This window comes from Corylus avellana, chromosome ca4 (genome assembly GCF_901000735.1).
Source record: "Corylus avellana chromosome ca4, CavTom2PMs-1.0".
Taxonomy (NCBI): domain Eukaryota; kingdom Viridiplantae; phylum Streptophyta; class Magnoliopsida; order Fagales; family Betulaceae; genus Corylus; species Corylus avellana.
Genome location: NC_081544.1, coordinates 29,050,723 through 29,064,835, shown reverse-complemented (window position 1 = coordinate 29,064,835; position 14,113 = coordinate 29,050,723). Strand labels below are relative to the sequence as shown.

The 14,113-nt window shown below is 35.0% G+C and overlaps 2 protein-coding genes across 2 annotated transcripts; both read left to right on the top strand.

The window, feature by feature from the left end:
* Positions 1 to 495: 495 nt before the first annotated feature.
* Positions 496 to 2,144, top strand: LOC132179579 (pentatricopeptide repeat-containing protein At4g14050, mitochondrial-like). Its single transcript, XM_059592319.1, has one exon. The coding sequence runs from the start codon at positions 566 to 568 to the stop codon at positions 2,027 to 2,029; it is 1,464 nt and encodes a 487-aa protein (XP_059448302.1). The 5' UTR covers positions 496 to 565; the 3' UTR covers positions 2,030 to 2,144.
* Positions 2,145 to 3,112: 968 nt separating this feature from the next.
* LOC132178957 (pentatricopeptide repeat-containing protein At4g14050, mitochondrial) lies at positions 3,113 to 5,099 on the top strand. Its single transcript, XM_059591542.1, has one exon. It carries the CDS (start codon positions 3,188 to 3,190, stop codon positions 5,018 to 5,020), a length of 1,833 nt encoding a protein of 610 aa, XP_059447525.1. The 5' UTR covers positions 3,113 to 3,187; the 3' UTR covers positions 5,021 to 5,099.
* The last annotated feature ends 9,014 nt before the right edge of the window (positions 5,100 to 14,113 follow it).

Here is a 14,113-nt window from a genome sequence, read left to right as displayed (position 1 = left end):
ATTAACTTAAGCTTTTGTAAAAAATTTGATGATTTAATATAATATCGAAACATAGATTTTGAGTTCGAATCTTGATTTTACAATTTACTTTCTATCGAAAATAAATGTGGCAACAGGCACAACCGCAACACTTGGATAGGTGAAAATGCACGCATTCTTATCTCTCGATGCCCATTACACATGCAATATATAGAGTATCATTACTTGGGTGGCTGCCACCCCTTTTTATTTTCTTTTTCCTTTTTTACAAAAAAAAAAAAAAACATAGAAAAGCAAAATTAATAAAGTAAAAAATAGTTTTTTTACTTGCGTGATATTAAACTCCAACTTTTTTTTTTTTGGCAATTTTTTTTAACAAAAGAGCATAATTGTATTTTCACAGTTTCAATTATTTATTGATCGAAATGGCTAACAAAGGCCTTTGTAAATAGAGGCCTTGGTGAAAAGTAGGAGGGGGGTGATGACATAATTTTCTAATAATAGAGTCTCCCGCCAACTTCGCCAATTAAACATTGCATCAAAAGAAAAGACGAACCCCACACAGATTTGGCCCAAAGGGTGATGAATGCTTATCTCTTACTATCTCTACCAACTCCAGCTTTGCGCCAGGCGCCAAATACCACTGACGGCCAAGAAACTCCATGCCCAAATCATCAAAACCGGCCTAGACCAATGTGATCCTCTGCCCAACAGCCTCTTGGACGTGTATGGCAAATGTTGTCTCGTTCAGGACGCTCTTCACATGTTCGACGAGATGCCCCACAGAGATCATGTCTCATGGGCCTCAATCCTCACTGCTCTCAACCAGGCCAACCTCCCCCACCTAAGTCTCTCCATGCTCCCTACCATGCTAAGGCATGATGGTTTAGAACCTGACCATTTTGTGCTTGCTACCCTTGCTAAGGCATGTGCTGGACTGGATGCTGTTAGGCCAGGCAAGCAGGTGCATGCCCGCTTTCTGTTATCGCCGTTTCGAGATGACGATATAGTTAACTCGTCGTTGATTGACATGTATGTAAAATGTGGATTACCTGATAATGCACGCGCGGTTTTTGATTCAATTTCTATGAAAAATTTAGTTTCTTGGATTGCCATGATTTCTGGGTATGCCCGAAGTGGGAGGAAATTGGATGCTTTTGAGCTGTTCAAGAGGGTACCAGTTAGGAATCTGTTTTCTTGGAACGCTTTGATTTCTGGGTTGGCACAGAGTGGTAGTGAAGTTGATGCAGTTCATTTATTTGTTGAAATGCGAAGAGAAGGGGTTGATATGGTAGACCCATTAGTTCTTTCAAGCACCATTGGTGCTAGCGCTAATCTAGCTGTGCTGGACCTTGGGAAGCAGATTCATGGCCTAGCTATTTCTCTTGGTTATGAATCTTGCTTATTTATAAGCAATGCACTTGTAGATATGTATGCCAAATGTAGTGATATTCTGGCTGCAAACGAAGTTTTTGGTAGTATGCAACGAAGAGATGTAGTTTCTTGGACTTCAATAATCGTTGGGGTGGCTCAGCACGGGCAAGCAGAGGAGGCATTGGCTTTATATGATGAGATGATTTCAGCTGGAGTGAAGCCAAATGAAGTGACCTTTGTTGGATTGATTTATGCTTGTAGTCATGTTGGATTAGTTAGTAAAGGCCGTCATCTATTCAAATCCATGATTGAGGATTATGGAATTAGTCCTTCCCTGCAGCACTACACATGCTTCTTGGATCTTCTTAGTCGGTCTGGGCATCTTGATGAAGCTGAGAGTCTCATCAATGCAATGCCATTGAAGCCCGATGAACCCACTTGGGCGGCTTTACTAAGTGCCTGCAAGCACCATAATAATATTGAAATGGGAATCAGAGTTGCTGATCATCTATTGAGTTTAAAACCGGAAGATCCATCAACCTGTATACTGTTGTCTAATATTTATGCTGGTGCTGCATTGTGGGAAAAGGTGTCAAAGGTGAGAAAGTTGATGGCAGTCATGGAAGTTAAAAAGCAACCGGGTTATAGTTGCATTGGATTTGGAAAGGAAAGCTAAGGGAGTTATTTTCTATTTTCCCTAAAATTTAAGGAAATTAGGTTACCACCTTTTTGTGATTTCTCTCTTTTTGACATTGAGAACCCAGTTTCAATTGAGACTTGTGTTTCCAATATTTGTAAATTGAGATCTTCATTAACTTTCATGTCCAATAAATAACCAAAACGACTGTAAAATTATAATTAGGCCCTTTCTATTAGAAAATTCAAAAAAATAAAAACTAACAATTGAGACCCATGGCTAGGGTTGTAATCGAACTGAGCCGAGTCGAGCTTAAGGATTTCAAGACTGGCTCGTTTATGAAGATATTTATTCAAACCGAACTATGAAATGTGTGTTCAAGACAGGCTCGTTGAAAGCTCGAATGAGATCGTTGAGAATGCTATATAAGTCAAGTCGAGCTCGGCTTAACTAGAGCTCGAAGTAAGCTATTAAATATTAAGTAACTGGATAATATGGTGCTTGCTTGTGACAATATAAGATGAAGTAATTCTACATACCATACAAGTATCCTATAAATATCATACAAAACTGATGTAGCAAGGTCTCCTAGTTATTAGATCATCTTTTGTTATAAAAATAAAACTCAATGAGTACTTGAGTAGTAGACTCTATCACATCAAGTTTGTGAGATATTTATATAGTACGTAGCAGTACAAATATCATACAAAGCTGATGTGACAAGGTCTACTAGTTATTGGATCAACCTTTGTTAAAAAACAAAATTTAATGGTTATTAGACCTTGTCACGTTAGCTTTCTGAAATATTTGTGTAGTACGTAGCATAACTATATATATATATATTTTTTTTTCAAGCCTTCAAAATCATAGCAAAAGGAAGGGTGTTTACGAAGTAATATTATAAGTTACTCTTATGTCACTTTTGTGTCCCTCTAAAAATGACGTAACTGTTAAAATCACCATTGAACTTATGATCGATCATTATTGGATTTTAATCAAATAGTAATTTTAAAAGTTACCTCAATTTTAAACAAACACAAACATAGTACCAATGACTTATAAAATTACTAGATCTTACAACTAGATTCCGGCACGTCAAATCCACTGAAAGCATAGGTTTGCTTTGTCCAATTAAACATTGGCCTCAAAAGAAAAGACGAACCCACATCCACATAGATTTAGCCCAAAAGGTGATGAATGCTTATCTCTCACTATCTCTACCAACTCCAACTTTGCGCCAGGCGCCGAATACCACTGACTGCCAAGAACCTCCATGCCCAAATCATCAAAACCGGCCTAGACCAATGTGTTCCTCTGCTCAACAGCCTCTTAGACGTGTATGGCAAATGTTGTCTCGTTCAGGACGCTCTTCACGTGTTCGACGAGATGCCACACAGAGATCAAGTCTCATGGGCCTCAATCCTCACTGCTCTCAACCAGGCCAACCTCCCCCACCTAAGTCTCTCCATGCTCCCTACCATGCTTAGGCATGATGGTTTAGAACCTGACCATTTTGTGCTGGCTACCCTTGTTAAGGCATGTGCGAGATTGGATGCTATTAGGCAAGGCAAGCAGGTGCATGCCTGCTTTCTGTTATCGCAGTTTCGAGATGACGATGTAGTTAAGTCATCGTTGATTGACATGTATGTAAAATGTGGATTACCTGATAATGCACGTTCGGTTTTTGATTCAATTTCTTTGAAAAATTCAATATCTTGGACTGCCATGATTTCTGGGTATGCTCGAAGTGGGAGGAAATTGGATGCTTTTGAGCTGTTCAAGAGAGCACCAGTTAGGAATCTATTTTCTTGGACGGCTTTGATTTCTGGGTTGGTACAAAGTGGGAGTGGAGCTGATGCATTTCATTTATTTATTGAAATGCGAAGAGAAGGGGTTGATATAGTGGACCCATTAGTTCTTTCAAGCACCATTGGTGCTAGCGCTAATCTAGCTGTGCTGGAGCTTGGGAAGCAGATTCATGGCCTAGTTATTTCTCTTGGTTATGAGTCTTGCATATTTATAAGTAATGCACTTGTAGATATGTATGCCAAATGTAGTGATATTCTGGCTGCAAACAAAATTTTTGGTAGTATGCAACGAAGAGATGTAGTTTCTTGGACTTCAATAATCGTTGGGGTGGCTCAGCACGGGCAAGCAGAGGAGGCATTGGCTTTATATGATGAGATGATTTCAGCTGGAGTAAAGCCAAATGAAGTGACCTTTGTTGGATTGATTTATGCTTGTAGTCATGTTGGATTAGTTAGTAAAGGTCGTCATCTATTCAAAACCATGATTGAGGATTATGGAATTAGTCCTTCCCTGCAGCACTACACATGCTTCTTGGATCTTCTTAGTCGGTCTGGGCATCTTGATGAGGCTGAGAATCTCATCAAGGCAATGCCATTTAAGCCTGATGAACCCACTTGGGCGGCTTTACTAAGTGCCTGCAAGCATCATAATAATATTGAAATGGGAATCAGAGTTGCTGATGATCTATTGAGTTTAAAACCAGAAGATCCATCAACCTATATACTGTTGTCTAATATTTATGCTGGTGCTGCATTGTGGGAAAAGGTGTCAAAGGTGAGAAAGTTGATGGCAGTCATGGAAGTTAAGAAGCAACCGGGTTATAGTTGCATTGGATTTGGAAAGGAAAGCCAAGTGTTTTATGCTGGGGAGACCACTCATCCTATGAAGGATGAGATTTTTGGTTTTCTTAAGGAATTGGATAGCGAGATGAGGAGAAGAGGTTATGTTCCTGATACTAGTTCTGTTTTACATGACATGGATCAGCAAGACAAGGAAAGACAACTATTTTGGCATAGTGAGAGGTTAGCTGTGGCTTACGGGTTGCTTAAGGCTGTTCCTGGGACAGTCATTCGTGTAGTAAAAAATCTTCGCGTTTGTAGAGATTGTCACACCGTTTTGAAATTCATAAGCACCATCATGAAGAGGGAAATTGTTGTCCGAGATGCCAATAGACATCATCATTTTAAGGGCGGGAAGTGTTCGTGCAACGATTTTTGGTGATGTTGTGGCCGTGGGTTGGAATCTTCCCATGCTTTATCATGTTTCCACCTTCAACTGAATATAGATTCAACGTTGTCTCTGGGGAATGTTTTAATCCCTCACACAGGTTCTTATTCAAATGTCTTCTAGTTAGCTTTTACCTTCATTTTTATTTTTGACATCTTAGGTTTACTAATTTTGTTGGAGCACAATTTGCGTAGCCTGTGTTCTCAGCACCATTAGCCTTGTGTTTCAGTATTTTCAATGACATTGATTTCATACTTTATTGAATTACAAGGTCTTCTACTCCAATGCAAGGAAAACATAGGTTTTTCTGTGCAAAATGGGTGTTTGTTTGCCTATAACTGTGAAACCATCATATATTGCATTACCACTTAGGGGTATGTACTTCTTTGGAAACTTCTTTGTTTTTGTTTTGTTTTGGAGATTTCTCTTCTCTCGTGTGTTCTTTTAAATCTGAGAGTCTCTAAACATAAGCATTCAATAAAAAGTTGGGTGTTTCATCAAGGATCTATATGAAACTTTGTAAGATATTTCATATGCTAGGATTGTATTGTTTGTTCATTGATCTTGCACCTCTACCATCATTGCAGGAGAATTAGTTGATTTTACAAAGGGAAAGTATATAACTTTTCTAATAGCATTGACTAATTTGTTATTTTTTGCTTATCCAGGGAATGATTAATTACTTTCTAAAACTCAAGGAGCTATTTGGTCATTCCTATGTCGTCACCAAACGAAAGAATAATAATAGTCATTACATTTCAGCTCTTTTTATTCATAGCAATACTCATTCCTAATTCCTATTCATAAGGAATCATCATTACAATGTACTGAACATGCCCTTGGAATTTGACTTTTCTCATCTCCTTTTAGGGGTGATTAATGATAAACAAAGCTACTTATATCCCATTAAGCTTAAAAATAACTTGGTTTAAAAATGATAAAATTGAAGCAAACTAAATTATGCTTGAAAGGTTACAAATGTACCATATACACCTTTTGAATTGTGATAATTTTCATAATTCACAATAATATACACTAAATTATACTTTTCTCATAATTTTGTTGTAGAATGAAAAGAAAGCTCACTAATTTAATTAGATAACACCTATGACTATGAGTGTTCTATGTCTAATCTTTTGGTTATACAGTTATACTAAAATGTCATTCATGGGGTCGAAAGAATCTACCAATGTGAAGAACTCTAACCTATCACAGTGATGACTTCAACTAAGCTTCTTGCCTCTGTTCGAAATCCTAAAGGTTAGACATTTAAACATTTGTAACCTTTCAAGTCTAATTTAGTTTACTTCAATTTTATCATTTTTTAACCAAGTTATATTAATTTAAGCTTAATGGTATATAAGTAATTTTGTTTATAATTAATCACCCTTAAAAAGAAATGAGAAACATCCAAATGGAACCCTGCTTTATTTATTTATTTGTGTTCTAATCAAATGGGGAAAAAGGACAAGGGGGTATTTCTCATTTTTGATCCGAATGGAAGACTAATTGAGAATGTTTTTGAATACTAGGTTGAAAGCAGCCCATCTAATTAAAAGATATGCTCAAAAATTAGAACTACGAAAAACTTTACTAGCTTTTCCAACTATGAAAAGATAGCAAATTTAAGTTTATGTTAACAAATAATAGAAGCAAAGTTTCAGTCTTTGAAGAGATGTGGATTTTGAATGGCAAGAATAATATTGGCATTCCCTTCGAGCAATGAGAGGGTGTAGACCCTGAGAGAAGCTGTTAATTGAGTATCTTTGATTCAAGTGTTTGTTCTTTACTATTTTTCTAGGCTCAAAAATCTAATTAAAGCTGTTTGTTATATCGATTTTTTTTTTTTTTTTTTTGAAAAAGTAATCGATCTTCATTATAATATCGAATCTAGAGTATAAACACTAAACAAAAAGAGCAACTTGCTCTGAGGCAATAGTATCAACAATACAAGGAGGAATTTCTTCCATCCATACTCTATCCATTTCCTCCTTGATTGCTTCCTTAGCAAGTCCATGAGCTGCACAGTTTTGGATCCTTGGTACATGCGTAATCTCCCAACTCCTGAAGGATCTCAAAACCACCTTTATATCAGCCCCTATTTGCCCAAAATGGCTCTAGCAGGCATCATCATCCCGAATCATATTAACGACTTGGGTTGAGTCACCTTCAAGAATGATATCATGCAGCCCAAGATCCGGACTGAACTCCACCGCTTCTAGTGCCGCTAGTGCTTCGCCGACCACCTGTTCTTGAAACGTGGATAGCATTTTACTCTTGGCTTCATTAACACTTTCCAATTCATCACGTAATCCCAGCTCCCATTCGTTATATCGAATTGCTAAAGGCTCAAATCAAGAGTATAATATCAATAAGCATATAGTATAAGACTCGTTCATAGCTTGGTATAATTTTATCTTTGTTCTCAGTAAAATAAAAAAAAAATAAAAATAAAAAATAAAAAAAAATAAAAAAAGAAAGGCAACTTATAGTGTAAGTACCCTAGCAAGCATATACATTTAGAGAGGGAGAGAGAATGGGTAAAGCATTTGTCTTCATTGCCATGCTCTTTGTCACTATATTCAGGGGCGGATCTATGGCCTAGGTTGGAGGGCGAATGTCACCCCCAAAATTTTTACAAATTTACTTAAAATATACCCATTTTATAAATTTGTTCTCTCAAAATAATATTTTTGTCCCCAAAAATAATATTTGTGTCCCATTTTAATTCCTGGCATGCAACTCTAATGCCAAAAGGGTTTTCATGGCATTTAATACCTGTTTATTGGCATAAAAAAAAAATAAAAATAAAAAAAAAGCCAGGTAGTTTGGTTTTTTTTTTTTTTTTTTGTAGAATTATGCCTAAAGTCCATAAATGGTTAAATGATGTGAAAAATGTTTTTAAAATGTTAGAATATAAGATATAGTAGGAGAATATATAATATGATAGGATAATTACCTTTTATAGGATTAATTTGATTACCATATTTATCTACCCCAATTTTCTTATAAATTTGAGTCTTTTGTATTGCAAAAATATAAAAAATAAGAGCTCAATGTAGCCCTTAGGGCTTTAACTTGTGGATGTAGGTCATAAATTGAATTAAGGGTGTACAAGCCAGTCAGTTATTAATTGTTAATAACTACTAACCGCATAATTGGATAATCGGATAAACGCCTAGGCCGGTTGCGGAATTACTAGTTATATAGATTGACAAAAGCGATTAATAACGAGGTAATTGGTAAAATATAAAAATAATAATAGTAATTAAAACGTGCCATGGTCCCTGCCACCACACCACATACCACAGCTAAGCTCTTTGCACCTTTTATCGTAAAATGCCATGGTCACACCAACAAATGTGCTGTTTGATGCATATGGTTCATCACATTCTTTATTTATTATAAGAAATCCAGGCCATTACTATTGCATAATATATTCTTAACCATAAAAGTAGTCGCATTTGATTTAAGTTCATACTGATTTAACCACAATTGAAGAGGCAATAACATGCCTACTATTATTTATATGCTATAATTAATCATTAATCACGACTACTTTTTCTTTTTTGGAAAAATACACTTTATTCTCCGAATTATCCATCAATCTGCACTTTTAATTCTAATGTTTAAAAAGTGACACTTTACTCCCAAAGTATCTGACATTAACACTTGACCCCTATGAAGTACATTTTACCCCATTGAAGTATTTTGAATTGACACTTTACCTCTCAAAATTTAGTTACTTAGGGGGATAAAATGTCAACTCAAAATATTTCAGGGGAGTAAAGTGTACTTCATGGGGTCAAGTGTCAATGTCGAATACTTTGGAAGGGTAAAGTGTCACTTTTTAAACATTGGGGTTAACAATTCAAATGGGTGAATAGTTTAGGGGATAAAGTGTATTTTCCTCTTTTTTTTTTTCTTTTTTTTTTGACATGTTCGTATAAGAGGGGGGAGAGAGATTCGAACTAGTGACCTCCACTTCATTAGGCGTGATCCCAGCCAATTGAGTTACCTCTTGAGGATGACTGCTTTTCAAATACGTGGCTTTTACTCACACCTGACGAGGCAATAACATGAACCCTTATCTTAAATATTCCACGCCGCTTACATTTTCCCTTTAGTGCAGGTGGCTGAACTTTTTTCTTCTTGCATTTCCATTGACAAAATCGTGAGTTGTAGCAGCTTTGAACCTTACCTTCCAACAGAGACGCCAACAGTAATGCGGATCGTTACCTATATATATATATATATATATATATAAAGCCATTAAAAGACCAATCTAAATATTAAAATATAGAAATATATGCACAAAAAAAAGAAAGAAAGAAGAATTACACAAACTAATTGTAATAAGAGACTGAAAAGCTGTAGCTTTGCACACAGTACTAATAAATGTTAGAAGTCTTTCTTGTGTTCCTTCAAGAATGATGTTACTCTTAAAACAATATTTATATATGTTTCAATGCAACAACAAGATTACCATTGAATTTTCGATTGATTACTATTGATTTTTTTTTTTTTTAAATAATTACTATTAAATTTTAATCAAATAATAATTTTAAAAACCACCAAGATTGAACTATAATATGAACAAGTCCTTAATCAGAAGATTTGAACTACTTACCATCATTGATTACAGCATCAGCAAGGAATATAGTCATCACAAAGAGCATGGCAATGAAAATAAATGCTTTACCCATACTCTCTCTCTCTCTCTTAATTACTACTATGAGATATAATTAGTTGCCTTGATCTCTTTTCTTTTTATATGCATGAGTACCTGGGGGTAAGATAAGAACATGATCAAACATAAAATTACACCAAGCTACGAACGACTCTTCAACCATTGATTATTGATATTATACTCTTGATTGGAGCCTTTAGCCATTCGATATATATAACTTAATTAGATTTGAACCTTGAAAATAATTTGAAAAACAAGCTCTCCAACCATTGATTATTGATATTATACTCTTGATTGGAGCCTTTAGCCATTCGATATATATAACAAACAAATTTAATTAGATTTGAACCTTGAAAATAATTTGAAAAACAAGCTCTTAAATTAAAGCGGGGTTAGAAGGGGAATTCTCTCAACCATTTCATTTATGTTCTTAGAGCCGGTTTGAGATTGCATTAAAAAGTATTTATAGTACATCAAAAGTTAGTCCATTTAATTGGTAAAAAACTCAAAAAGTAATTATTTGAATTTTTTTGCTTAAAAAAAAGAAGAAGCTAAAACCCACTTTTAAGAAAAAGCTTAAAAATAAAGTTTTTTATTTTTATTTTTATTTATATTATTATTATTATTATTATTATTTTTACCTTTAAAAGCTATGTTTGCCAACGTAATCCCAATCGGGCATTAGAGTTGGACTTTTTCTCATTTCCTTTTACGGATGATTGATTATAAACAAAATTACTTATATACCCTTAAGCTTAACATTAATATAAATTGGTTAAAAAATTATAAAATTGAAGTCAACTAATTTTTTTATTATTTATTATTTATTATTTTTATTTTTTTGTTGAGGGGAAAAAGAATCCTTTCATTAATCAAAGAAAGTTGTTTCAGCCATAACAATATCCCCAATACAAGAGGGAACTATTTTAAGCCATAAATGATTCAAACTTTGCAAAACTGCCAACTTCGCAAGCCTATGCGCTACCCCATTAGATGTGCGCCGAACATGGCAAATATCCTAGGAATTGCACCCCTGTAGCATTATTTTGATGTCTTCCAAGATAGGTCCATACTGAGCCATACTGCTCTCCTCTGTCTTCATAGCTTGCACCACCTCTAGAGAATCTCCCTCCAAAATGGCCTGTGTAATTCCCAGGTGACCCATTAGCAGCACTGCCGCCCGCAGTGCCATAGCTTCCGCCACCCCAGGATCACGAACAAAAGGCTTCGTCATACATTGTGTCACCAACACCCCGCCTTCAAAATCTCAGACAATCACTCCAACTCCCATAAGTTTTCTGTCAACAGTTATAGCCGCATCCCAGTTGATTTTTCGAAATTCCCATGGGTGAAGGTTTCCACTTCTCTTCCACTGGCTCACAGATCATTTTGGATTCTCCTTGTACACTTTGACATGCTTGCTTGTGGTACTCCATCTGATCACGGGCAGCTTTGAAGACCATCTTTGGATGAGAAAACTTATCTTCAAAAACCATTTTATTCCGTCTCAGCCAAATCTGAAGTCAACTAAATTAGATTTGAAAGGTTACAAATGTTTTGGGTTCATTTTTTAATTGTCTAACCTTTAGGATTTCGAACAAATGAGGCAATAAGCTACAATGAATGTGGTTGATATGGATCACCAATTAATGATAAGGAAGACTAGGAGGTTTTCCTTGAGCTAATTATAAGTTAAAGTCATCACTGTGCCCCTTGAATGACTTTTTAGTAAGTGTATAACTAAAAGATTAATAAAAAAGGTTGTTTAGGTAATTCGGATGATGTGAACCGAAAAATATTGGAGATAGAGTTTCGATTTGGCTGAAACGGGAAGTTTTGCATGTTAGGCTATATGGAGCTTGGTTTTGTATTTGACCTAGTTTGCACTCGACCCCAGTTCGATGTTGAAAGCGCTACAGTTTAAATGAGATTTTTTTTAAGGCTTAGTCAATGGAGCAGAAGCTCAGGCCAATTAGCCTTATCTAGAGCACTAATGGACAAGTCTCGTGTTGCCCCCAATAAAATTTTGTTTGACCCGATTTGATGTTCTAACCCAGTTGAGAGTCGTATTTATAATCGCTTATGACTTTAGGGTTTTGTACTGCTGTAATTGATGCATCCTATATTATTTTTCAAGAAATAGTAATGAAACCTCATTGAAACATTGTGGACATAGTCTTTAATGGTGAACCATATAAATCTCTAATTTGTGGTTGCTTGTTTTTACATCTCATTGGTCATGGGAATAGAATAAATTTCTTAATATTGCCTTCTAGTTGTAATTGCTCTAAATGGATGGATCTGTTATGAAATTGAGGGTTACATTAATTTAGAGCATTCGTGGCCGAATCACTGAAAAAAAAAAAAAACACTCCATCCACCAAGAGTTCTACTAAATATGATTTGAGACAAAACAAAAGGCAAGGACAATATCATTCTTCCAATGACTATTTTAACAAGAATATGCATGGCCTTTGGAAACATCATTAGATCATTTTAACCCTAAAAAAATTAATTACGTTAAACATCTTAAGATACCAAGGGTGTTGACATAAAGGGTCTTCTATTTTGATTAGGATGATGACAAAATAAAAAAATTAAAAAAAATCGTGCGGTCCATTGATTAGGATGATGACATGGCTTAGGCCATAAATTTTAAAAAAATTGTTATTTTATACGTGGCCACTTATCTCTAACATTATGTTATACATCGAAGAAATGGCGTGATATGAATAATATACCTAAAGTCCATAAATGGTTAAATGATGTGAAAAATGTTAGAATATAAGATATGGTACTAGGAGAATATATAATATGATAAAATAATTACCTTTTATAGGATTAAATTGATTACTATATTTATCTACCCCAATTTTCTTATAAGTTTGAGTATTTTGTATTTTGAGTATTTTCTAAAATTATCATTTGATTACAATTTAATAATAATCAATCACGAGGTCTGATGATTTTAGAAGCCACATCATTTTTGAAGTGACACAAGAAGGACACGAGTGACTTAGCATTATTCCAATGTGAGAGTAATTCTAGAAGTCACTCTTGTGTCACTCTAACAGTGATATGACTTCTAAAATTATAATTTTATCAAAATTTAATAGTAATCAATCATAAAGTCAATAGTGATTTTAGAAGGCACATCATTTTTGAAGTGACACAAGAGTGACTTATAGCAAATGTAGCCCTTAGAGCTTTAACTTGTAGATGTAGGTTATAAATAGAATTATGGGTGTACAAGCCGGCCGGAAGGTTATTAATTGTTAATAACTGCTTACCGCATAATTTGATAATCGGATAACCGCCTAGGCTAGTTGCGGAATTACCAATTATAGAGATTGACAAAAGTGGTTAATAACCGAGAAACCGGTAACCAGTTTTATATGTATTATAATAATAATAATAGTAATTAAAACGTGCCATGGCACCTGCCACACACCACAACTAAGCTCTTTGCACCTTTTTACTGTAAAATGCCATGGTCACACCAACAACGAGCACCACAAATATGCTGTTTGATGCATAGTTCATCACATTCTTTATTTATAATAAGAAATCTCCCATTACTATTACATAATTTACATTGCATAAGATATATATTCTTAACCATAAAAGTAGTCGCATTTGATTTAAGTTCATATTGATTTAACCAGAATTGAAGAGGCAATAGCATGCCTAGCTAGTATTATATATTTATTTATATGCTATAATTAATCATTAATCACGACTACTTTTCACATACAAATACGTGGCATTTACCCACACCTGACGAGGCAATAACATGAACCCCTTATCGCAAGTATTCCACCGCGCTTACATTTTCCCTCTAATGCATGTGGCTCCTGTTTATTCTCGTTGCATTTCCTGTGGCAAAATGATGAGCTGAAGCAACTTTGAACCTTACATTCCAACAGACGCCAACAGTAGGGCGGCTTGTTACCTATCATATATGAAGCCATTAAAAGACCAATCTAAATATTAAAATATGGCAATATATATGCAAAAAATAAAAGAAGAATTACACAAACTAATTGTGGTAAGAGACTGAAAAGCTGTTGTCATCGCAAAGATTAACTATCTTTCAATTAGTTGCAATTTCACTCCTCCATTGACGTTTCTATTAATGTTTCTCAAAAATATACCTACATTTGCTTTAGGAAAAAAATAAAATTGCAAAGATTAAGGCGTTGGTCCGAATTTAACGGTATTTGCAAAAATACCCATCCCTCAATCTTGCCACAAAATTTAAACGTTTTTCTAAAAAAAAAAAATTAAAAAAAAAGGGGAGTATTTTGAAATTTTGTTGAGATTTAATGGAAAATCCTAATTGAGGGGGTAATGAAAAAAATTAAAAGTTCGATACATTAAAATGAGAGGCTTTCAAC

What these genes read in the sequence shown, in the direction of transcription:
- LOC132179579 (XM_059592319.1), top strand. Translation starts at nt 566, where the DNA reads ATGCTTATCTCTTACTATCTCTACCAACTCCAGCTTTGCGCCAGGCGC.
- LOC132178957 (XM_059591542.1), top strand. Translation starts at nt 3,188, where the DNA reads ATGCTTATCTCTCACTATCTCTACCAACTCCAACTTTGCGCCAGGCGC.